The sequence below is a fragment of the Pyrgilauda ruficollis genome, unplaced genomic scaffold, assembly GCF_017590135.1.
Source record: "Pyrgilauda ruficollis isolate IOZ18807 unplaced genomic scaffold, ASM1759013v1 scaffold71, whole genome shotgun sequence".
Taxonomy (NCBI): domain Eukaryota; kingdom Metazoa; phylum Chordata; class Aves; order Passeriformes; family Passeridae; genus Pyrgilauda; species Pyrgilauda ruficollis.
Genome location: NW_024528933.1, coordinates 88,041 through 115,319, shown reverse-complemented (window position 1 = coordinate 115,319; position 27,279 = coordinate 88,041). Strand labels below are relative to the sequence as shown.

Genomic DNA, 27,279 nt, shown 5'->3' with positions numbered 1-27,279 from the left:
TGTATTCCCTCTTAGTCTGGAGAGAATTACCTGAGGTAAGACAGAGGCAAAGAGACTCAGCCTTTGGTGGCCTCTTCACATGTCCAGAATTGTCACTGCCTGTGTGTCCTGAGAAGCTGCAAGTGGGTAAGAGCTTGATGAAGTTCTAGTGTGATGCCACCAGCAGCTGTCAGTCTCACAGCCATTTTGCTGGCCTTGCCTTGTAGCTTTTCAGGGAGGCATGAGTTCTTATCCAGAGAGTCCTCTTGCCAGAGATGCCTGGAAGTGTCTGCCCTGGCCATAGAGACCTGGTGGGGCTTTGGAACACAGGGATGAGGCCTCGGTGGTAGGTATGAAACACTGCTAAGAAGCATGAAACAAGAGATAGAGGGGTGGTGTTGGCAGTGGCACTACAGTAACCCCAGACACTTGTTCTTGGGCCACAGTGCTCCTGGAGAGAGCCCTGGGTGAGGATGGCCCATTGTGATGTTACCTGGTGCTAGATAGTGTTGTCTCCAAGGTAACTGATGTCACCAAGGGATGTACTGATGTTACCAGATGATAAATTGTCTACACCCAGTGAGCTAACACAATGCTTATTCTTCAAAATCCACTGGCCTGTAGAACTGCACAATATCCATTGTGTAAGAAGGAGAACTGGAAGTCCACCAGCCCCAGTGCTCTGCCAGTTTCACCTGGTGTCAGTCAGCACTGGGGTCACCCACCAGTAAGGATCACCAAAGAGACCCCTAAGACAGAAGAATGCATGCATAAAGGGGAGGGAAAATATGTTTGTGATTTTGGGAAAATTATTATCATATTTATGTTTATTCTGGAAAAATCCATATGAATATGTATGTAAAATACAGTATATAAACAGAGACTTTCCTGTGCTCAGCATGCATAGTGTTTGCAGAAGATATCCCCTTGCACATCCAGCCAAGTAAAGAACACCTGCTACTTAATGAATACTGGTGTTAAGGAGCTGGGGGTTTTTTACTGAACTTTTTACAACACTGAGATGCCCCTGAGTGACGGACTGTGATGTTGGCTACTGACTTTCCCCAGGTGATGGATTGTGACCTTACTGCTTTATCTGGGCACTGAGTCTCACTCAGTCAACTCATGCCTGGACTCCAGCTGAGTCAATTGTTGAGGGTTGGAGCATTGAGAGAGGCCTTTTGTGCCAGTGTTGTTTGAGGGGAGTTTTTTTATTGCTGGTCTTAGTGTCCAACCTCAGATCCATCAGAGGAACTTCCTCAGCCTTGACAGGTTCAGGCAGCTGAGGCACCCAGGAATACTCTCAGCAGCAGAGGTGAACTGGAAGGGGATATTATCTTGCAGAGATGGTAATTATTTCTTGAGGGACCTGGGCACTTATACCCTTCCCCAGAGCAGATGGTGATTGCTACACCTCTTCCCTTTCTAGTGTGACACCCACTGCTGCAGGACTCAACAGCTGCAGCATCTCATGGCTCCCACCATCCCAGTGCAGTACAGAGCATGACCGTGGAGCTGTGTAACTGCTGTCCCACAACCTGGACAGCTGGGACAATGCTGTCTATCCATGCATCCTGCAGCAGGCTGAGAGCAAGCCCAAGTGCCCCCTCTGCAAGACAGAGATCCTCTCCATTGTGTACTCAGCGCAGGTGGGCCATGACTTTGAGGAACTTGCTGTCACACCATGTGCAGTGTCATCAGCTGTTGGCCACCAGGCAGGAGGACCTCATGGCCATCCAGCTGCCCACAGACCTGCAGCAGCAGCAGAGCAGCCTGTGGAGTACCACCTGCCTCAGGTCTCCTACAGGTAGCTTCCACCTGAGCATTCCTTTTCTGTGACCACCCAGCTTCCCTTCAGTCCTTTCTGCTCTGGGTACATCAGAAACTGACACTGACCTTTGAGAGTCAACACTTGCAGGTAGTGGAGGACTTTGTAATGCTCAGCCTGTGCTGCTTTGGGCTGAGCATAGATTTCTTGATCCAGCATGAGGTTCAGCCTCAAAAACCACACGGCAAGGTTTGTAGGGAACCTCACCAATGTTGCTGTGCAGCAGTGCAGCAGGGAGACCCACCATCTGCTGCACCTGGCAGACAGCCATGCTGCTGAGGAGCAGGAGGGCGGCCCTCTGATGCCCCTCACCCTGGGGGAGACCAAGGGGGTCTCTCATGCCTGGCCCAGCCCCCTACAGCAGCCCTGCTGGAGCTGAAGAGGAGTGCTCCAGCACCTCAAACACTGCTCTTCATGGGGGTGCCAGCAGACCCCCAGTGCCCCTCTTCCCAACTACAGTGAGAAGCTGTTGCCGCATGAAGATCCAGGGCATGCCATGCCAAGTCGCTCCACTTCCAGCTGGGATAGAGACTATTCACCTGGCAGACCAGAAGCTCTCTAGGCTCTTTCCAGTCCTGCAAGAGGCCAACCCACCACAAGAATGTCCCAAACAATGATGAAAATGGAGCCGGGAGCTGGTCCAGCAACTGGAATGAATATTTGCCAGCCCACAAGTCAATCAGAAGGCTCTCAGTAGACTAACGAGGAAATTAAATGGATGAAAAATACAGAATCTTAGTATTAATGCTGCTGGCATTGCTATTCTCATCTGTGCTTTCTTCCCCTTTTCCTGGGGCATGGCCTCTGCTTCCTCATGTGTTCCTGGCCTCTATGGATGAGAAGGGTGAGAGAAGGGGTGAGGGGATGCAGCTCCTGGCCAGGAGGAGTGGCATGTTAATGCTGCTGGGTCCTTCTACATTTGCTAGGTACGACTTTGTTGTTCCCCCAAAGGCAAATGCTCCCCAGCTGCAGACCTGCATCTCTGCAATGGATCCCAGGCAAATACTCCCAGACAGAGGTCTTCAGGGCCAGACTGTGTTCCAGTGCTTATCACTCCAGGCCTGTCCTTATCCTCGCCACACCCTCTGCCATCCTGGGGTTCTGCTCTCTTACCAGCCTGCATTGCTTGGTGCAAGCTTGCTATAGCTGATGCCTTGTGAAGGCTGACCTAGAACAAGACTAGACAGAGGTAAAGAATAAAGTAGGTATTTATTAAGAGGCTTCAACAGATCCACCTTGCACAGCACAACCCAAAAGGGCCACAAAATGGATGACAGGTCTCAGGGTCTCACACATTTATAAGTTTTGGTCCATTAGCATATTGGAGCTAATTGTCCAATTACAGGTTTAGCCTATGAAGTCCCTTCCTTCTTGTTTTCTCTCTTTGGTCCACCATTGTTTATGCTCTTGGGCCTGAGATCTGGGCTGGCTGTCCTTGGTCCCCAGCTAGAGAAGCAATTGTTTTGGCTGCCTGCTCTGTGAAGAGAGCTTAGTATACCCTAATATGAAGGCTAGACTTACACACTAAAGCAGAATAGAATCTGAAAAATATAAAGGCTAAAACCTGAGGCATCATAGCAGCAAACAGATCCCTCCTACACAGAGTCATAACTTCTCTCTGCATCCTCCCCAGGTTTATACTCTGCCAGGCCAGGAGCCCAAAAAGTTCAGCGAGGGGGAAGCACAAAATCCTGCCTCTGAGAACAGGCTCCCCAGGCACCTGCACTCTCAGCTATCCAGCAGGACACCCAGCTTTGCAGACAAAGCCCTGGAGGTCGTGCCAGGCACCAAGCTGGTCATAAGCCAGCAGTGTGCCCTTGCCACTTATGGTGTTCTGGACTGCTTTAGGAGTTTTGCCAGCAGGAAGAAGAAGCTGATCCTTTACCTGGAGCACTGAGTTTGATTCTGAGCTCCCAGTACAAGGGAGCTGCATGTGCTGGACAGAGTCCAGCAAAGTGCCATGAAGATCATCAGGGGACTGAAGCATCTCTCCTTGGAGGATAGGCTGAGCAAGCTGGGATAGTTCAGCCTGGAGAATAGAAGGCCTGGAGAGGATCTGATCAATTTGCAAAAAGGCCTGGACCTAGAAGATCCTGAAAAGGATGCTGCAAAGAAGATAAAGCCAGGCTCTTTCCAGAAGTGTCTAGTGATGGGAGAAAGAATAATGAAGAGCAGATTGGACATGATTCTGGATAAGTGGCTCTAGATGTCTCTGCTGAACCGGAAAACAAGATGACATCCAGAGGTCCCTTCCAAGCTCAACCTTTGCATGATTCTGTGAAAGAATTTAAGTTATGTAAAGAATCTAGTCTAATAATTTCATTTGGGAGATATTAAATAGGAAAGTAAGGATGATTGTACAATTCTGCTTCACTTATGCTTGTTAGTCATCTGCAGGACACGTACTGGAATGTATGATACAAGCCCAGTTTCTGCTACTAGGCAAATGACTGAAATCTAGGACTGCTAGGAAAGACTCATAGCCATTTACAGAATAAATGCTTTATTTCTCTTCTGCTGATTATTTTTCAGCTGAAACTCTTCTGCCTTCTTGACCTTACTTTTTACTTCCCCGCGTTGCCCTTGTTTTCAATGATAAAAACAACCACTTTTAAAATAATTTATTCACAAGGGAACAAAAACAGTAGCAAAATCACAAAACACAACTGTTATTAGAAAGAAGCCAAATCTTCCCTCTGCTTGACCCTTCCTCCAAGATATTTTCTTCATGTTCTTCTTTTCTAACAGATGAGTCATGTTTTCAGGCTATCTGCTCCACAGTAATCTTCTTCCCTTTACAATGTCTTTCATCTTTTTCTCCAGTCAGGACGATAGTTTAACCTTCCCATAAAGTGACAGGGTACTCCATGGCTAGCTCAAAATTATGTCTTCCAAATGGAGTAAACAAAATAAAATATGTATGTAGTATGTGAATGAAACAAAGTCCATAACCTTAACTAATGCATTCTAATCTAATTAAATAATGTGAGCTAGTATGAATTTAAAAAAAAAAAGAGAGAGAGAGAGAGAGAAAAAAAAAAAGTAATGGCCTGTACATTTTCTAATAACTGAATGCCATAATTATGCCTCAGGAAATATTCATACGTATATAAAAGATATGTCTTATAAAAATTTTAAAATACAGGAATTAGGCAATCTACATGTATTCAACAACCCTTTAGAAAGCTTTTTATCTTGTACTTTTTAGTTTCAAAGATTAGGAGGTTGGTCCACATGATTTAAACTGTCAGTCAACAGTGTGTATGTATTCATTAATGTAACCTTATCTACTTCCTCAATCAATTATGCCACATAATATAGTGTCCTTTTTCAGCATTTACATTGTATAATAAGAATGTCCTCTGATATTTGTATGACTAAACTTAAAAAATGTGTTAATCATAAAAGGCTTTTGTTCCTGTTGCATAGACTACAGTATAATGTCAGATAAATATTACAGACATGTTTGCTGTGTACTGTACATATGGTATTTAGGAGCATGTGGAAACATCACTAAGTTGCTTTTATTACAATGAAACAGTAATTTCAACAGATTAGTCCTTTCCCTCGGTACAGTCCTATGTCTTGCTGCTTATCATCCTTTTAAGCGTATAAACCAGCAGTGCATAATTGACTTCTTCATCTTTTAACAATTAACTCTCAATACAGACAGCAAATACACTTTGTTCCAAAATCCAGTGTCCGATTCCCTTTCACTCACATGCTTCTAGACAGCTACAAAGTAAGGAGCTACAGAGCTGGGGACCTGTGATAGCCAGGGCAGAGAAAGGAGCCTGTACCTGTATGTCTAGGCAGGCAGTCACCAGTGACACATTCTAGGTGCAGAGCTTCAAGAGAACATCTGCTCTGACAAGATGAACGTTTTCAGACAACCCATGCAACCTTCCTACAAGTGATACAAGGGGCAAAAATTATCTAATTGCATACAGGACGTTAATCAGCATACACAGAAAAAAAAGGTTGGTAAGCAAATGCTTTCCATTTTCATTCAGATGGTGAAAAAGGAGCTGGGTATAAAATCAGCTGAATTATAATATTGGCATTTTTAATAGATGATTCCTTGTTTTATATAAAACAATGTCCACTGTATGCATCAGAAGTGAATTTAGAGACATATTTTTGTTTGCTTGCATTAAAATTTTCTGAAGCTCTGCTTCAATCAGAGAAACATCTCAGTCTATTCTTACTAATTATGTGGTGAGCTTCAAAACTCAGATTTTGCTGCCTATTGATTAGATTGCTTTTAGCAAAGGTAGCATGTTGTTTCACTGAAAAAGCTGATGGATTACTTGGAAGACAGAATTCTTACCATAATTCTTGGTAAATATTTGGGCTCCCTTTACTTAAAAACCTCCCCTGTTTGTCATTATTCATGTGGTTGCCAGAAAAGTATGAAAAATAGTCCATTGTATTTTGATGACCACTGACTACCTCCTTTTGAATTTTATTTCATTTTCTAAAGAGATAGTTAAAATAGTAGATACTTAAAAATATCAGTTCTCATTAAAAGGAAATGTTTTCGATCCTTGTGATTGCAGAGGAACAGCTGAAAAAAAAAGGACTGATAAAGCAGAGAGAGTAAGTAAACAAAACCCTGCTTTTCCCTGCTTTCTGACTCTATGGAACAAAAAAACCATGACAAACTAAACCTAGTGAGTTTAGTAACCAATTAAGTAATTAATTAAATTGAAATTTTGTGCTTGCAAATGTCAAAGCAGAGGTTATGTGACAATTGCTCAAAACACTAAGTCTTCTAAAATACTATTTCCCCCTTGCAAAGTTCATATGAAAGAAAATCTTGTAAGCACTTTTAAGGTCATCATTGTAACATTAACTATGAGGACAGTTACAGAAAGTCTTTCTTTTTCAGAAACAGGTATTTCAGAGACATCTCATATTCCTTAGAGAGCTAGGACATGAAGGCATAGAGGCCAACACATAGGGCTGTTTACATTCCCCTGGGACTGGAAAACATGTCTGGATAGCCTTGCTGGATCTTTAAATGACTGAATGATTTTTGTGCTATTGCTCTCTCCAGTACATTCCTTGCCTCCCAGAGTTACCCTTCTTGTGCAAGCAAAGCTGCAGACGGGTTGTAGCCTGTGTCTCAGGCAGCAACTCTGTTGTCCTGTTTTCCTTTTCTCTAACAGAATAATGCCAGATCAGAACCAGACAAAGAAAAAGGGAGTTCCAACTGAGAAGAGCTAGCAGTCATTTTCCATTGGATTAATATTTCTTTGGAGTAGAATGCTCTCAACAGATTAAGACTAAGGACTGGAAATAACCAGACTGCACATTAATTAAAATCAGGCTAAAGGAATTACTCACTTATTTTAAGATAATTGTTCAAATGCACTTTCCAAGACTGCAAGTAAATTTACCAAAGAAAACATGAGAAAATATCCTAGAGCATCCAAGGCTGGATGGAGCTCTGAACAGCCTGGTCCAGTGCGAGGTGGTCCATGGCAGGGAAGATGGAATTAGGCCATGTGTAAGGTCCTTTCCAACCCAAACCATTCTATGATATTCTTTGCGGACTTATTGGACTAAGTTTATTTCTGACCATGCTGAGATAAAAATCTTGATACACATGCAAAAAAATTCCACTTCATAGAAAATTGGTGAAAATAATGCAAACAAGAGATAACACAATCAGACTTCATACTTTGACAGACTTCTCTAAAAAACCCAAATGCAACCAAACAAACAAACCATGTCAGAACTTGAAAGTAACTTAGTAGCTGATATTGTGAGAAGGAAACAAAAGATTTGGTTAGACTGCAGATTAAGCATGCATTTAATACCTCCTTGGAAACAGCTGGTTTACAGCAAAATCAAGACCTACTTATCATAGCACATGATTTTTTTTTCCCAAAGTGTTTTGAATTTGTCAGAATTGAGAAAACATTTCATTGTTCTGAGCAGCCCCTTCATTTGGAATGTAATTTAACTTCCTGTGCATATACTTTTCTGGATGCTTTGGAGAAACCTTACAAGCAATAATCAAAACCAAGCTAGGTTGTATTGCCAGAATACTGCAGACAAAAGCAAGCATCAAGCTTTCCATTCCAGGCATACAGCAGGTGACAACAGTATGATTTCTGCACTGCAGCTGGCTGTAGGACTGTAGTCTCTCTGAGAGAGATGCATGCTCTTTTACAATAGTCACTCTTTCATAAAATTCACTCCTTCTCTCTATGCTCTATATTTTCCCTTTAATTCTCTTTGTTTTCTGCTCCATAAATAGTATTTTACTCAAACAATTCTAAAACAAAAATTTATGAGCCTTGCCAATCACATTCAAGTGAGAAAACTAATCCTGACACACCTTTGAGGACTAATTTTTTTCCCTGTTGCCTGCTTATTTTTCCCTCCATCTTTTGGTTTTTTTTATTTTGTTTTTTTACTTTGAATGCTTACTTATACACCATGGCTAATTTTGGCTATAGAAGTAATATAAAAATGCTAAAAGAAAGCTAGGGATGAAACCTAGTCTAACATCATCATCCCTTTTATTTATTTTCTCTTGAGGTTGTGTATTTATTGGTTCAGTTTATGAAGTCTGCCAGTTTGACTTTGCCTGGAGCTAAATTTAGTGGTTGATTAATTTCAGTGAATCTTGCATGCTGGCAAAGAAAGCTGAGTAAAGGTTTCCAAATCATAGGCAAGCCATGACACTCAGGAGGTCTTCTGTTTGTGCCCTTGGCCATTAAACAGTAGCATTCTGAGAAAGGCAGAAAGGCAATGAAGGAGCCATATGAGCTGAAACACAGGATCTTCTAATGGCATATCTATTGTAAGAATGAACTTGCAGCTACTTCAATTGTTTCTTCACATAGAAAGATAAGACATTTGGCCAGATAGGTAACACAGTGTAATCAAGAAGAACTGACAGATTTCAAGGTAACTATGAATGTCTCGTTACAAACTTCAGGACTTCAGGAATTGATGGGTTTAGAATTTTTGCTTAGAACATCAAAACATTGTGCCTCACATGCTTTAACTTCATTTATATGTTTATGTTCCATTAATGCCATGATGCTTTCATTTCTAAGTTGCTCTTTTACCAATACATTTCATATGCCTTATGGTTCATACAAGATCTTGCTTTCTGCAAGAATTCCCCTGAATTTTACAAGTATATTCATTGAATATTGTTTAAAATGTGAACAAGCTTGAGGAATATAACAAAAGTATAGCTTGTCAGTAAGATATTTTTAAACTACAGAGTGGAGGTCACCCCATGAAGAAAAGCATCTCAGTCTGCTGAAGTGTTCCTGAATCCCAGATTGTCACATAAGGATTTTCAAATATTTGTAGTAATCATGGCTGAAACTTTAAAAAGGAGTCTGGTCAACGCTACTGATATTATGTTCTAAGGATCTTGCATGATCTTCACAAGTTGTCCCCTCTGACTGTTTGAAAATATGACAATTAATTTTTGCCTGAAATACTTTACAGAAGTAAATAATTGTTATGCTATAAAGGTTGTTTTCCAAACCTCAGTTTGTGTTTGTGCATGATTTTGTTTGAGACTGCGGGATGCTATTGTAAATAATGTAAATAATATAAATATTGCAAAATTATTATTCACCATTTATTGCAAATGCCAGAAAATCCTGTGGTGAAAACTGGATACTTCAGAAGATGCAGAAGTTTCACAGTATGCTGCCTGCAATTTGTGTATGTTCAGTCTGTTGATCAGACTGTTCAAACTTTTGGTCTCAAATGGTCTCAAATTCTATCAGAGCAGAAAATACAACTTAGGCAGCAAAAAAATAACATTTGGTGCATCTTACAGGTGTATTGTATGAAACATACTTTCATATTATACATATGATAGTATATGCCTGGCCTCTTTGTTTTCACCTTTTTTTTAGGGCTTGTCACGGGACAGTAAAAAATCTAGACATAGTTTTGATTACGAGTTAAAAATCCTGCAAAATCCTTTATTTATTCTTAACTCCCTTTTTCTTGCTTGTACTCTTGTGGGTCTTTTTATTCTAGTAAATGCCAATAAGGTATTTTTGACTGTTCTCAAATTAACTGCTGGAATTTTAATTAGCTTGTTAACTTTCAGTCTATGTCTTAAAACTCAGTGTTAATTATTATAATGTATGTATTTTATATGTTTGAGGTCACTAAATACATTATTGCCCTGTTCCAAGCATGCTATGCACGTGGATTTCAACAGTTGCCGGAGGAATAGTGGTGCTGTGTGTCTCCCTGAAGATCTTTCTCCCCTATTTCTGGGCAGACCTGATCTATTTCTTGAGATGGAAGAGGTCAAAGGCAACAGTAAAAAAGTGGGCAAAAAATGGAATTCTCTCCATGATTGACCTTTTCAGGCAGACAGTGGAAACAAATCCCCACAAGCCATTCCTTATCTATGAAGGGACTGTGTACACCTATCAAGATGTGGACAGGAGGAGTAACAGGGTAGCACAGGCCTTCCTGCACCACGGGAATCTGAAAAAAGGTGACACTGTGGCCCTGCTGATGGGTAATGGACCTGACTTCATCCATGTCTGGTTCGGGCTGGCCAAGCTGGGCTTCATCGTGGCCTTTCTCAACATCAATATCCGCTCAAGATCTCTCCTGAACTGTATTAATACCTGCGCAGCAAAAGCACTGGTGATAGGAGAAGGTAAGTTCTGTATTGTGCTTCACTTACTGCTCACTTTCTACTGTTTCCTGCTCTTATCAAACATAAAAAATTAGAGCCCTTCAGAGCTGCAAGCTCTTTATATATACACACACTTAAAAGGAGGGAAGAAAAGGAGGGGAAAAAGTAAGGAAAGAGATAGTGTTGTCTAAAAAGAAGAGTAAAGAGATAATGTTTAAATTTCAAGGGTATAAGCACAAAATAAGCCCTATGCAATTAATTAGTAAAATAAAAAGCTTAAATGTGAAACTCTCCAAGTACTGGACAAGGTACCAGGAGCAATAATCATGCATCAGCATGAAAACAGCCTTGGGAGATACTTTAGCATAATTTCATTTCCATTTCCCTTTATTCGTTTATGTGGCTTATATAAAACTTCACTGACTAGAGGAAGACATAGATGCCTTTTGTAATTGTGAATTCCTTCAGCTCAAAATACCCACATAAAAATTTATGTTACTTTGTAACTACTTTAAGTAGTGATCACAAGCTAGCATTGCTTGGAGCAAACATTACAGCCCAATGAGCTGCAGTTTTTTCCCTGTTTATGGCATATTATGCAATACTAGGCAAGTTATTTAACTTTCTACTCTTGTTTTCCCATCTTTTATACAGGTTGGCAGTACTACCATAATTCCATATGAATCTGTGAGGGTTTGTTGTTTGGCATATGCGTCAAGCTTCAGAACAAATGCGATTAAATTAAATCCTATATACTAGCATCACCAACTAAGTTCATGGTGTTTTATCAATTACAATTAAAGCCACATGAGAAATATAGGGAAATTAAACATTATGATGATTTTTTTCACTGTCCAGTAGGCAGGTTAGCCCTCCTATGGCTGCGGTAGGTTTATACAGTAGTATGATATATAATTTCAGTGCTAGTAATCAGGTCTGCAGTTGTATTTATTTTAATAATTACCATGGGTTTGGTTTTGTTTGTTTGTTTGTTTGTTTTTTTGCTTTAACTTGGCAGACTGTTTGGGATCAATAGAGAAGGAATTTATTTTGAATCTTTCGGAAAATAATGTTGCTGTCTGGCTGATGAGCGCCAGTTCTCCTTTCCAGCATGTTCACACCCTACCAGACAAACTAGACAAGGTGCCTGATAATCCTGTTCCATCTCATCTTAGAGCTGTCACTGACACAAGAAACACAGCTCTGTATATCTTCACATCAGGGAGTACAGGTAAGGATATGTACTAACAAGGTACAGCTGCGCCTCTGAAAATTTAGGCAGTATAAATTAAGCAAAAAGACACAAAAAGACAGAACTTGAATTTCCAAGTCAAGACAGGGAGGATTAATTTATTTAGAAGCACAGTACACTTCAAACCGTTTTTGCCATAGCTTAACAAGAGCATAATTTCAGTTACTGAACTTCTACATGGATACTCCATGGCTGAAATTACTTTCTGGAATATAAAGCAAATAAAGTCAGTCTCTAAGAGTTGCATAGAAAAGGAAGAGCAGTGGAACCTTTGCTTTTGCTTCTGAAATAGGAGTTATTTTTAGAGTGATAGAATGGGGAAATCTGTCCACTAGTCAATCCAAACAACTTCCTAGAAGTTATTTCTATTGCAAGTAGAAGCTATTTCTATTGCAAGTAGAGTGACACAGTGGGTCTCCAGAAGTTCTCCCGTTCTCACTTTCTGGCAAGGAAAACCTGTATGCAGAGTTGGCCTGTGAAGGGCATGGACTTTGTCCCCAGATGAAACAGACGTGGCAGGGGGGTTGGTAGTACATTATCTTGCACTATCATTATCCCTTCCAACCCTAACCACTATGATTGAATAGTTTAACAGGGAGAAAGAGTGAAGGAGCTGAGAGACTAAGGAGAAACAAAACAGCAAAGCACAGGAGGAAGACTCAGAAGAAGAGGATTCTCCCTGTACATTCCCAACATAATTCTACTTAGAGCAAAATTATTAATGTGTGCAGTACATTTATAGTTATCTGCTCTTTCCCTTTGACAGGTTTCCCAAAAGCTGCTGTCATCACTCATCGCAGAACTCTGGTTGCCTCCTTAGCATTGACTCAGTGTGGTGCGGTTTCTCAGGATATTATGTATGTCACTCTTCCCTTGTACCACATCAGTGCTTCTCTTCTTGGCATCAGTGGATGCATTCAGTTAGGTAATATTTACCTTCTAGTGAAGTTTCATTAACTTGACGAGGCTATAACATGTTAGTGTTAGGTGAATAACTGCTTGGTAACTCAAATATTATGTTTACAAAAAAGACTTTTGTAATTTTATCATTTTTATCACCTGTGCCATTTGCAGACAAGTAGAACAACATCTAAGGTGTATGCATAGTTTTTGAAGCTTAGAACAGACTCTAATTGTTGTATAAATCCAGCATAAAATTACTTGAGGTCTGTGTCTTGTTAGCACCACTGCATACATTCTGTAGGTTTAACCTGAAATCATATTTCTACCCTATGCCCAAAGTCTGTAAAGGCATGCACACAGACATCTGAGGCTTGATTTTTAGTGTCAGAAACTATAAATGCATTGTGAAAGCCCAGCCTTCAGAATAAGATTGACTAAATATGTTGTGGAGCTTTTTCAGTCTCTTATTTGAGCAAGACCTACAGAGTTACATTCATCATATTAAGGTGGAAAACAGGAAGAAGGACAAAATCTCCTCTTCTAAATTTGATAATGGGAGTTATTTGTAGAGAGATGGCAAACAGATATTTCCCAGGTATGTCCTTTTCTGTTGTTAGTCTTGCCCAGATGCTGGGTTTTGGCATGCTAAGTATATAACTGGAGTGTTTTAAAAGACATTTCAGTGTTTTGTTTATTCAGAAACAAGGCAGGCAGGCATGCTGGCTTACAGTAACCGCTGGCAAGGCTGCTTCTGCCTAACAGAAACACAAAGGGGATGGGAAAATGAGTCTATGAAAAGGTTTGAGGCTATGAATTTTCGTGGAACAGAAAATGTAGGATCACATCTTTCTTCGGTGTTTAGATAGAGATCTGGGAGTCGGATTTGAATGACAAAGCTTTGAGGAGGGTGAGGCTGAAGAGCTCTGAAAGGTTTCAAGATCAGGGAAGAACTGGCAAGCTGGGAAAAGTGGACTAGAAGGGATTAAAAATTTGGAAGTCCCTGGGAAGCCTCACGCAGGACAAACATGACTTGGGCAAAAAGGAATTTTTGAAAGGATAGAAACAGGGAAATTTGTAAATTCTTGACTAACAACACATAGGAAGGGATGGGGTGGCAGATATGAGAGGTGTAGTATGAAGTGGCTTTTAGAATGCAAAGCTCTAAAAGAACATGAGGGTCACAGAAAAAAAAAATAGCGTTGATTCTCAGTTGTCAAGGAACAGAAAAAGGGGAATTAAACAGAAACAAAAAAGACTCAGCCCATTTCCTTTCCACCACTTGTCACACAAATAGAGAAGCTGTGAGCTATCATTTCCCCCATTCCAAGATCTTCTTTTTTCGGAGTTAAACTGGTTCATGATCTTGACAGAAAAAACATTGTTTAGGCTGTGACCTATTCCTAACAATGGGAGATCATTAAAAGCTTTGGTTCTGTTGCTTCTGTTACTCTAATTTTTTAGTTACTACTCGAAAAAGAAGCAAGGCTCAATTGCGCAAGTTTCATTAAACAGACAGATCCTATTGGAAATAGCTTACAATTTATTTCAATTTATTTAATGTGCTGAATTAATCATTAACTGAATTAAGAGAATGACAACGTGGGATATGGTTGTTTTTTTGGGTTTTTTTTTTTTTGTTTGTTTGTTTTTTTTTTTTTTTTTTGTTACAATAGTGGTAAAACATAAGGGGTTTATTTTAAAGTTTGTTTTGAAATTTCTTATCTGTTTTCATCACATAGGAGCGACCTGTGTTTTGAAGAAGAAATTTTCTGCGAGCCAGTTTTGGAATGACTGTAGGAAATACAATGTTACCATGTTTCTGTATATAGGAGAACTCTGCCGCTATCTCTGCAATCAGCCCTGTGTAAGTTCCAGTTGCAAATACAGCTTTAAGATATAGCAAATCTGAAAGTCAGACAGATTCACTCATTTCTGAATGGTTTAGTATTTTCAATGTTTGATAGCTTTTTACAGTGTGTACAGAATTTGGGTTTCGTGTTCCTTGCTATTACCAATAGCATCAAGTTTACACCAGGAAATGAAGTGGTGACAAAGGAACAAGCCTGGAAGGATAGGGTACACATACCTGACACTCACAGAAGTGCCTCTGCAAAGCCAGGCGTGTTGGCTTTTCATCTGAGTGACCAGCAAGTCACAAGTCAGTCAGGAAAAGGTATAAGCTGTAAAAGTTTAATCATACATGATCCCAAACAGGAGTCTGAACCAGACTGAAATATTAAACAATTTCAGTGCCCGGTTCCAAAGTAATTCTTTATCAAGAGAGGCCTATTATGTTCAGCATTTCATGGATGATAGTTAATTTTTAACTTTGAAATTGATGAATGAGTTTTTATTATTTTAAATCTTTTTCTTGGAGGTCTTCCAAAGGCACATTCTCTTCCATCCCTGTATATATGATGATGGATATATCTGTATGAAGCCAAAGTTCTAATACTAACAGTGTGGTGCAAAATCTTGATCCCCCTGAGATAACAGTCCTAAAGATAAGGACAAGTAAATCATAATCAGGTTTGGAACAAAGTAAAATGTCACCAAACAGTGACAAGTAAATCTGAAAATACTTACTAAGTTGGAACTCTCATTTCTCAATGACAGCTTGGTTAATTTTTTGGGAAAGCTTGGTTAATTTTTTTAATTTTATGCTTGGGAGTTAGGATATTACTGAAGGGAGGTGACAAGAAATATTGCTACTTACCTCAAAAAACCTCATGTACAAGCACAAAATTCAAATGATCTCCAATGGTATTGGTCAGAGATTGATGCAAGGACTAAGAACAAGGAAATATCTGAAAGAATTGTCCAGCTGGTTTGAACAGAATCTTATTATTAGGTGGTCTGGATGTAGGAGAGGGATCAAAGACAAAAAGTACTAAAGGGTAGAAGACAGGATAGCTGTTGGCCAGGACTCAAGCCTGTACAAACAAGCCTGAAACAACGCAAGCCTGGCCAACAGCTACTACTGTATCAGCAGTCCATGGATCAAGAAACCACAAAGGAATAATTAGCTAGGCCAAACCAGTTGTGTAAAGGTTTCTCCTGCAGGAAAAAGCAATGAGAAATATCTTTTCTTGACTCAATAACAAAAATTTATCAGAGAAGAAATAGATACTTAACTGGCAACTGGTAAGAGGGAAAAACAGAGACGGCCTGGATGAGTTGAGGAAGGTGAAGTTGCTAACAGAAGTGGATCAGGTGCATCAGGAGCTCTGTCAAGATCACGTACCTTACTAAACTATGACCACATATAACATATAGCCAGATGTTATATACATATATAACATATAACTTCTACTGTACCACCCAGGTTCATCTACACTGAGAGAAACCCAAGCAGGGTAATAGGTCTGGTGTGGTTCAGGACTAGGACTGAACATGAGGGACCTGTTTGAGTATGCTCTACATCATACACAGGCGTCTGTCCTTCCCTCCTTTCACTGAGCATGCCCAGGTCTCACAATCTGTGAAAGAAACATGGATTTGGAAACTAGGAGGCACTTGGGGATTTCTTCATGTGGACAGAAACTGTGACTAATTACATCTACTGCAAGATAACCAGCCTCATGTACCTATCAGAAGTAAATATTAAGCCCATAGAAGGTAACAAAATACTGAGAAAGCATGTCAAAGAATGTTTTTAAAGGGAACCATGTAACTTTTAAATAAAGACATTTAAAATTCAAGGTAGTTCAGGGAAATGCTGCAGATTGTTGAACCAGGCATGAACCAAGGTAAGAATAACAGTTTCTCCTATTACTTGTAATCTCTCAAACTCTTGAGTTTTACATCAAGTCTTACAGTATCACAAAATACCTTGGGGAAAAAATCAAAACCCGTCATTTCATCCTGAAGACAAAGTGCTGAAGAAGAGACAATATTATGTATGAAGGAAGTCTCCCAGTCAGCCTCCCAGCTGGTTTAAAATTGAGTTGGATTGCATACATGTGATCAAAACATTTATTCCTTCAGAGTTACCATTAAAATTGCAAAAGAAAACACATCTGATTAGGCAGAAGCAAGGGATATCAAACTCCAGTTTGACTCCTGTGTTTAACAGTGAGGTTTAGTCTGCATTACGGTTGATCCTGTCACAGCAAATAATTAATCTGCCATAAAATGAAGTTCTGGATCAAATGAAGTTGTCTGCTAATACATAGTTCACAAAACAATTTTATGTGAATGTTTTTGAAAGTCAAAAGTTTGAAACTCTACTAAAACATTTCAGTGTAATTACAAGGCAAAGTTCCATCTTTAAATCACCTTAATATTATTTAGAAATCAAACATAATTTTGCAGTTTTAAAGATTAGAATGACACTGCAACAAAACCAAAATGCATTTATTTGATTTGAAGAAACCATTCCTGTTGACCTGAAATAAGTTTATTTTCTGCTGACGTTTAGCCATAACAGTAACTTCATTACTCAATCCCAAATACACCTCCAAAAAAGTGGGGGCTTCTGAGAGTCTTGAACACAGCCCTATAGACAGGGGGCTGAACAGTCTGCTCCTATGGAGACAGCACTTGTGTAAGTAAACTTTTTAATAGTTTACCACAATAATTACATCACTAGCATGTAACAATAACACATTAGCAACTACATTTTGACTGCAGATTTTATTATAATCTTTTGATGAATCCGGATTTAAGATTAAAATTGAACCTAATAATATGAGGTATTTTAAGCAGCTTTGAGTTATTCTGCTGATTTTTCAGGTTCCATAAGGAACATGGCAGATGTGCAAAATTTTCTACCAAGTATCATTACAAAAAGAATCGACCTTTGTGTATCACAAGTGTTTTCTAAGGCACAATTTTGTTGATACAGGAAAACTTCTCTTTTTGGTGGGAAAGGAAGTTCTGTTCTATGGGAAATGGCACTTCCTCAAAACTTATTTATTTACAGTTAAAATCTTTCTAACTTTGTAATATACATCCTCATTATAGAGTTCATAAGTGAAAATTCAAATAATTACAGAAATAAAGTTTTCACCCTGCAAAAACCCTTCAACCTCAGACCAAGATTTCATATGCTTTTCTGTTTTATTTTAAAAAACAACAACAACAACAACAAAACCGTTCTGTGAAGCATTTTAGTCAAGGTGGCAGTTCACAAATGAAAATTGTTCTATTAGAAAGTATCAGGTCAATTTTAGGTATTTAGATCCACTTTTCCCAGCAACAGAGTGTTTATGTTTTCTGCTCACAGAAAGAAGAGGACAGAGTTCATGAAGTGCGCATTGCTCTTGGAAATGGCATTAGACCTTCTGTATGGAAAGAATTTCTGATGAGGTTTGGCCCAGTTAAAATATTTGAATTCTATGGGTCCACAGAAGGAAGTCTTGGTTTCCTGAACTACACTAATAAAATAGGAGCTGTGGGCCGTGCTGGCATCTTCTCAAAGGTAAGAGTAAGGGTTATGAAATCAACCAACCAATCAACCAATTAACTGTACAATAATTTTAAAAAATTAAAAGGCATGGGAAAGGCAGAAATTATAAAGAACAGGAAGGAAGAAAATGCTTCCTTCTTTCCAGATACAATAATAATCATTGGTTTATGAAAACAGAAGCCTTATTCTTGCCTGCTTCCTTGACTCTATTCTCTTTACACATATTTTGAAGCCACAGTAAATATACACAATGAGTACATAGAAGCTTGTGTACACAACTTTTCCCCCAGAATATATTAAAAAACCAGACTGACTGTGTAGAAATGACTACCCACAAGACTGGGCAATGACAATTTTTGTTAAAGTTTACTTATCGTTCTGAAAACCCACATATAATAAATGATGAGGCCAGAAACTAGTTTTGATTTGACTTTTGGTATGAATCAGGAGATAGATATTCCAAAGCAAACTTAAACAATTTTGTTCTTTTGCTGCATCTTATTTCTCTGAGATAAGATTAGCAAAACAAAAAAATTCAAAAGTCTCAGCAAATGGAGTAGAAAAATATTAATCTCAAAGTATCTAAGCTATACATTTACATATACAACCGCTGTTGAAACTCTCCATATTTCTACCATTAAAATGCCCTGGCAGTCTCAAATGCTTTTCCAATTTGTACAGTTTCTGTGAATCACAGACATTATACTACAATGAAATACTACTTAAACAATACTAAAGATTCACATCAGTTAAGATCAAGACCAGATTAATGACTTCCAAATGATTTCTGCTTTATATCTGAGATGCCAAAAGCGCCTTGGCATGACAATGATAACAACTCTGCAAGACTTTCAATCTTCTAGCAATCTTAACCACATGGATGGAGGATTGCGGCAGGAAAGACTAATTAAGTCATTAAACTGAAAGTTTCCACTTGCATCTGTCTGGTGTAAATTTTGAGATGTCTGTAAATTTATTTTGTTGGTGGTTTGTTTTTGGTTTTTTTTTTTTTTTTTGTCAGAGAATCATCTTGATTTGCATTCCAACAATATTAGAAATGGATGACAGTTTTAAAGCAAAACTGACAAATTGATCAAATGCACATTTTCCTTCATACAAATGATTTGAATCTGATCCTACTCTTAGAAATGGGCTTCTTTTTATCAATAAAGGAGATGAACACTTACCTGTATATGTATACTTAGCGCTCCTTATCATGATATAAACACTTTCTGACCATTGCATCTTAGGATCCTGTCAGTTTATTTCAGGCTGTCTCAAGTCTCCAAAAGTCAATAGAGCCTATTCATTAATTCAAAGCAATTTTTATCAAAGCTAGAAAATTTGTAAGAAAGAGGTGATTTAAAGTATGCACATGAGGGGGTTTTTTGGTGGTTTTTTTTGGTTTTTTTTTTGTTGTTGTTTTTTTTTTTTTTTTTTTTAGTTTCTACATTCTTTTGAGTTGTTGAAATATGATGTCTGGAAACAAGAAGTTATAAAAGATGAAAATGGAAGGTGTAAGAAAGCACCCAGAGGTAAGGAAAAATACTAGTTATCCATTAACCTAAAGGTAACTCAATTTAGATGGTCATATTTCTGTGATCAACAGATTTTTGACATACACCTAAAACTTGAAAATAGAAAAAACAGGAAAATAGATCCAAACAGGGATCTGTGGTTAATATATGCAATCATATATCCAAATATTTATAAAGGAAAGAATATTTAGAAAAGAAAGTATTACAATCATAATTGTAAAGAAAAAAATACAATCATATAAGAACATTAGTAATATTTGGGACCCATAATATTTTTATTTTCACTTGAGAAGCACTTCTTCCTATTCCTAGAAAAATCAGATGTTTTAGTGCTTCTTTTTGAAAAAAAAATACAGCAATTCCTCAATATGTTGTGCCATCTGAGGCCAGATGTTTAAAGATGCTTTCTAAGTTTCAGATTTAAAATTCTGAGGAAGAACAGAAAATTTTCAAATGGGGATCATATTTTTGTATTTAATGACAAAACGAGATTTATCTATTTAGTACCTAGAGTTGCACAGTCTTTCCAAACTCCTACTTAAAATGGAATACTCCATTTTCAAAGCTTCAGCTCTAAAGAGTTGAAGCTCCCAGACAGAAAATAGCATAGCTTCTTAGTTGAGAAATCCTGAAAATTGAGTCTCACAAAAGACAGCACTGCATTTATCGAAGCCACATCTAATGTTCATGTACCTGTGTACACATGCATGAATTCATCTCTGACAAAGTTATCAACTCTGGGGAAAGGTCTTTAACATCACTAGTTTTAGTATGTAGATTTAATTATCATAGAGATAAAAATACTGTAGGTAGAAGAGAAGCTTGTACAGATGACCTAAATTATAATAGTTATGATAATGCCAAATCTCAATGACACACAGTAGTACTGGTCATCAAATCAGTAATTATTATTGCTTTTCATTGATAATATAATATAATAATATAATTAATATAATATAATGTTATGTTATAATTATTATATATGTTCTATTCTATTCTATTCTATTACATTACATTTTCTAGTAGTAGTACTGGAAAAAAAAAGTAGCAATCTTCTATTATTTCTGATAAAATATTATTTGCTGATAATGTCCAAATCAAGAAAAATATTTATTCTTTTTTCTTGAAAAGAGCTTGCTTCTCACTACAGTTACATTAGAAAATGCACAAAAAATTATTGGGTTCTCAGTGAAATTTATAAAATTCCCAGTTTCATGACACTACCGGCAAAATTTTGCAGGTTGTTACACGTATTTTTTAGATAACTCTGAAGCTGTCACTTGATGCAATGTGAGATAGTAATAACAGTAAATGTACAAACTGGACTAGAGGATCCTCCTGTAAAAATGACTTGGGGTTAGAGCAACTCCTTTTATAAATCCAACATTTTTGTTTGGTGTTCTTCTGTAATAAATTATGCATTGTATTTGCCAATTCCTCTTCTGAAAGGTAGTATGAGCTTTCATACTATTTTCTATATTGAGTGTTCAAAAAATGAAGAGGATTACATTTAAGATGCAGAAATACAGCTATGAAGAAAATTATTTGTTTGAAAACATCTCCTTACATCTGCTGAAGGAGCAAAATAAGTTTTTCGAAGATGGAAGTATCTTTTAACATCAGGAGCACATTGAGAAAAAAAGCCAGTACTTACCACTGATAAAGAATAATAAAAGAAACATGTTTAAAGGGTATTCTGAATCAAGTCCAGTGAAGTCAATGGAAGTTTTGTCCTTGTTATAAATAGGACTTAGACAGGCAGCAACAAGGAGTGATGCCCAGTAGGGATATGCTTCAGGCTCCAGAGATTCCTTGATGATCAGGGGCGCACACTGGGGCTTACAACTTGTTTTGTCACACCAGTGCACCAGTGCTCGGGCAGTAGCATCCCCATCCTCTGGAAAACCTCAAAGCCCTCAAAGATCTTAGGTACTATACATTTTGCCTCTACATGTATTGTTTGACAACCATCGCCCTTTTCAAATTACAGATAAATAAGCTTTTCAAAGGGTAAACACTTACCAGATAAGTGATGTACAACACACTCCAAAAATCTCTTCCCTATGGTGCAGATTTTTGGAAGAGAAGAAAGCAAAATTATGTTCCCTTTTCCACTCACTCATTTCTTCTGTTCAGGGAAGAACTAAGGTAACATAGCAATAAGACACACATGTCTTATTGCTATGCTACCTTAGTTCTTCCCCATGTGGCTTTCCAAAGGATTTTTAATATGATAATTTTTGCTCTTAATAGCCCACTCTATATATGTTTATTTGCATCCTCTTTTCATGGCCTGCAGGTAAACCTGGCCTTCTAGTTTTTCAAGTTACTGATGATGGCCCATTTTCTGGATATGTTGGAAATAAAGAAGCCTCAGAGAAGAAACTCCTGCGTAATGTGTTTGTGGAAGGAGATGTGTATCTTGACACAGGGGACCTCCTAGTGATGGATGAGGATGGGTTCTTCTACTTCACTGACCGGGTGGGAGACACCTTCAGGTACAGCACAAAGTTAAGAGTAAATCCAGGGAGCTTGGAAGAAATCACACATACGCAGGCCTGGATTACACAGGTCAGACTCAAACATGATGAATGTCAACTTTGTTTAAACAAAAACACTAAGGATAGGATTCAAGTCCACCAAAATTCACTCCAACATAATGGAATTTTTAAAATTTTTAAAATTTCGTGCTTCTTGTATCACTGGGATCTCAAATGAGATGGCACTAAACCAGAAAAAACTTTGTCTGTCCATCTACTTTCTTCAGTTAAGAATGTAGCCCATGTTAAAAGTCCTCTGTCACATACAGAATAAAACATGTGTTAGCTAACATCTATATTAATATAAGAAATATTTTTCAACAGGTGGAAAGGAGAAAATGTTGCCACTTTAGAAGTTGCAGAGATCATTGGCATGATGGATTTTGTCCAAGAAGTTAACGTTTATGGTGTCAGCGTAAAAAGTAAGATATTCCCTATAATTTAAGAACATATAAAAGGAAGATTGTAATTTCTTACTGTAACTTTTCTGTTCTTGTACAAGTACATGTAAGGATATAAGTGGTTTCAGCTTGGTAATTCAGGCTTTTCTACAGTGTTTTGAGATTTCAGTTTCAGCAAAATACTGCATTTAATAAATATGATGTGCTGAAATTTTGTAATGAATGGAAGAAAATTTGGATAAATTAAAAGTTGTAACACAGAAGTGAGAAATATTAAGTGAGAAATCCAAGTTATGAACTACACAAGACTTCTCTTAGGTTACAAGCTTTCATCTGAAAAAGAGTAAGATAGAGTATATTAAAAGATAATGTCCGAAAACAGTATCTTATGAGTACTGTCCAAGAACACATATATTTTTTCATAACTGGAATGTTCTCAACTATGTATGATGCTTCATAAAAATGTACAATATCATGCTGAAAAGCTGTAGGAAACCAAATGACAAAATTTAAAAATTTCTCAGAAGATGCAGCCATTGGAGGAACAGGTTGAGGAAGACAAAGTTTTTGTGGTGTTGAGTAACTGTTCATCATTTCCTTTGGAGGCAAATAAAGTCTAGTATTAAAAGAAACTAGTCACATGAAGAAGAAGCTGTCAACAGACAGCACTGAGAGATGGGAAACACAATGGGTTCAAAGAAAGAGGATAGATAAAAATAAAATTAAAAGGCCATCATCTGAATGGTTGATCAGCAGGTGGCAGTCATGCAGTGCATACAAATAAAACTGTAGGCTAATGTTCAAAGCATCTCTCATTATCATCTACAGCTGGAGCTGATGGGAGCTCCTCGAAAGGGTTATTGCTGCCTCAGGCAGTAAATAGCACATAGAAAAAGGCCTCAAGATTCACATCAATTTTCGGTTGTAGTGTCAATAACATCTAGATAGCATGGTCTTTCATATTTCTATATAGACTTGAGTCTCAAATATTGCCATAACAAACTTCACAGCATATCACCAGTTCAGTAACAGCAGATTCATTTTCGGGGAAAGGAATAGCCATATTTTTTTCTTTCCAGTGCCTTTAGGCAGACCTCAAGGCTGCTCTTTTTTCCTGAACAGATTAAATTGTGGCAGCTGATTTCTTGCAACTTAGATGTTTTCTCCACTTAAAATTTTTACTTGCATTTCAATAAATAGAATGCAGGAACTATGTCTGGTACATGTTTTTGAAAAGGGTTTTGTTTCAGTTTGTGTGTCAAACATAATTTGATGCCTGAATTTACTAGGAGTCACTTACCTTTTTTGTCACAAATTTGTCTGTGGGATAGAGTGCAAAGCACTCAGCCTTTACAGTGTACAATAGGTGTTTATACAGAACAAGTACAGCCTCATACATGTCTATATCCATCTATTGCATTAGTCTTTGTGTGAGTGCATTCAGGTTTGGTTTTTGTTTTTTTTTAAAATTATGCTCCCTCTGATTTAATTAGGCCATTATGTTACCATGTTCAAGTAGGAATAAACCTAGCATGCAGTTTCCAGCTACAGAGAATTCCCAATAAAAAGACATCAGTGACTTTTTTTAACTGAAAGTAACTTTTTAAAGTTTTCCAATACCATGTATAAATAAAATAAGTAAAGTAAATAAAATATTATATACCTTATAAATAAAATATCATGTACTTTATACTCAGTGATGTCCCATAAAACAGGATGGATATTTCACTATATCAATTTATTTGTTCTGAATATTACTAAATCTCCCCAGATGTTGTAAAGCATTTACATATACTCTTACTTGTCATACTATTTTTCAATTTTCTTAGATTATGAAGGAAGAACAGGGATGGCAGCTATTGTGCTTAAACGTTACTACAATTTTGATGGAGAAAGACTTTATAAGCATGTTGAGGACTTCCTTCCAAGTTATGCCCAACCACGCTTTGTAAGAATCATGGTAAGACCATCAGGTACCTCCCACTTGTATTTATCTTCTGTCTGACTTGAAAATTGGTCTCTTCAACCATGTAATGCAGAATGCATTTTACAAACTGTTTCAATAATTGAAAACAAAAGGAAATAGTAGCCTAAATTACTGTTCCTATGATTGTTACTATGATGAATTTTAGCAAATATATGATGAATTAAGCTTCTATTTTGTTTTATGGATCCATCCATACCTAAGAATCCTAGATGGGATTAATAACTTGGCTGTTGGATTTTGCTTCAAAGTTCTTTAACCAGTGTTTTCTTCTAGTCAATAGAAGACTAAGCAAACACATGCATAGCCTTACTCATAAGAGTGTCTTCTTATAACAGGGTGACATGATCCATTTCAAACCTCTCCTGATGTGGCTGTTTTTGAAGTGATTATTATCCACTGTTACTGACAAGGCACTAAAGAAATACTCAATTATTTACAACAGATAGTAAGAGAAAAGTTTTATGAAGATTTCTTAATGTGAGAATTAAAATGCTCTCACATGTTGTACGGTACAAAAGCAGAACTGGGATACAATTCTTTTTTAACATCCACTTTAAAAGTATCCCTTCACAAGGATTATACCCCTTGTGAACAGCCCACAGGCCGATCTGCAACCAGGCAGGAAAGCATGAACTGCAAATGGTAGGAGAAGGCTCCACATGACATCATCCGAAAGTTTGTAGCTCACAGTTTTCTACTGTTAGGGGATGCTGAGAGGGATTTGGCAGTTTTACCTTTCCTTATATACTGATAAGTTGTCGAAAAGGTACAAATTTAAGAATTTAGAGATTGAGAAAACCTTTTTTTTTTTCACTGACAGATTACTGTACTAAGCAAACGTACCTTCACATGCAGCAAGAATAGATTATACTACCAATGACACATAAGGACATAAGTGGTGTCTTCTGGGAAAAGCTTTTAGAACACATCTGTCTTTATAGTTCCACTAGACTGAGCACATTTATACAGAACTCTAAGATTTATATATGTGGAACCAATTAAACCTGTTTGCATTTATGTGTTCTCTGACAAAATCTTTTTTTAGGTAACTGAGGAGGAGCCAAAGTAAACGAGGTTACTAGCAGTACTAATTAACTAATATTTGCACGTGTGCAAATTTTTATTAAAGGAGATAAATTCAATTTTATTTTTTAAAAAAATCAAAATGAGAAAAAATTGTTGCTGCTTTATGAAATGTCTTAGGGGAGTATAACAGGATGCATTCCGAACTCACAATGTTCTGTTTGGAAGAAAATTAATTCCTTCTCTAGGTCCTGAGAAAGAGGTCACCCTAATCAAGAGTGACAAACAAATACTTGAAATCCTCATGCAATATTAGATTAAAAACAAAATCATTCTTGAAAAATTTTCAGCAGTCCGTATGTAAGTTTTTTCTAATATGACTTGCAATTATGATTGACTGGTTTTGTGCAAATCAGACAGACTGGTTTTCTGTTCTCAGTATCTCCTACTTGATTCTAAAAAAATAGCAGAGACACGGGGACAAGGATGCAAAAAAACAGGGAAATCTGGGGCTCTGTTATGTTTTCCACCTGAGTTTTTTAACTTCCTTCCAACAAGAACTAAAAAGTGGTTCTTTTCAGCATGGGAACAAAAACAAAACGTTCACTACATTGAAAACACCATATAAGTAATAACAATGCTTGAGAACAGTCTGTTCTAAACTTTTCTCTTAATGTAAACAATATTTGAAAGGCGATTTATTTATATACCACTTCTGCTTCAATACACCAACCATTTCTGCAGAACAACTTGTTCGTGAATTGGCATTTTAATAATTGCTGTATAGAAACTCCTTATACAGGCAAATAAGACAAGAAGACATTTAACATTGTTGAGTTTAATGTCTTAAATTAAGTTTAGCAGTAGGAAATCAGAAGAGAGCCAATACCACAAAATCAGTCAGCTATTTGCAGGGCATCACCGAGTGTTCTGTACTCTGCTGATTTTGTGGTGGACTGCCCTAAGGAATGTTAAAAGAAAATGCATATGTTGAAACAGAAACTTGCCATCTTGTGTGTTGCTTTAGTAGGAAAATGAATAAGAAATAAAATATTCATTTCGATTTAGATTTCACTGTGCTTGTGAATCTGAGAATTGTTTAACTGAAGAAATTGTATAGTGAATTGTATGGTCTCTTTTATTCAGTAAGTACATCATAATTTCACTTATATAGACTGAAATGGAATATTGCACCTTACTTGAATTATTTCTTTTGTAGGATGTTATGCAAATTACTGCAACTTTCAAGCATCAGAAAATGCATCTGGCAAATGAAGGATTTAATCCAGAAATTATATCTGAACCTCTGTATTTCATGTATGAACCTGCACGTTCCTATATTCCTTTGACAAGAGAGATATACCAGAAGGTGGTTTCTGGTGAAATACGTTTATAAAGCATAGAAATAAAATTACTCTATAATACAGAAAATTTCAGATATACTCCTGAAACCATTTCAGCAGGAGCCATATGCAATATTTGTTTTAAAAATGCAAGAAATTCAAATTAATCTTATAGTATTCAAATCTGTCGCTTCCAAAGATACAGATACAATAGTTATGTGCATTGTGTAGCCTGCACTGCATCTGCTCATATTATTTCCTCACACATGGGCTCACATATACAAATTTTAATTTTACATTTCTCACTGATTCAAATTATTTTTGTCTAAGCCACCATTATCTTAACCTAGCTGAATACTTTACACACCTACATTTTATTCTGACTCTGCTTCTAAAATGAATAAATAATTAGATCAATAATGTCCAAG

General features: G+C 37.5%; 1 protein-coding gene across 1 annotated transcript; it reads left to right on the top strand.

The window, feature by feature from the left end:
• Nucleotides 1-9,997: 9,997 nt before the first annotated feature.
• On the top strand, nt 9,998-26,904 carry LOC121363329 (long-chain fatty acid transport protein 6-like). Its single transcript, XM_041485552.1, has 10 exons — nt 9,998-10,475; nt 11,473-11,685; nt 12,473-12,631; nt 14,349-14,473; nt 17,837-18,031; nt 19,464-19,554; nt 21,857-22,055; nt 22,422-22,519; nt 24,328-24,458; nt 26,728-26,904. The coding sequence occupies exons 1-10, from the start codon at nt 9,998-10,000 to the stop codon at nt 26,902-26,904; spliced, it is 1,866 nt and encodes a 621-aa protein (XP_041341486.1).
• Nucleotides 26,905-27,279: the final 375 nt, after the last annotated feature.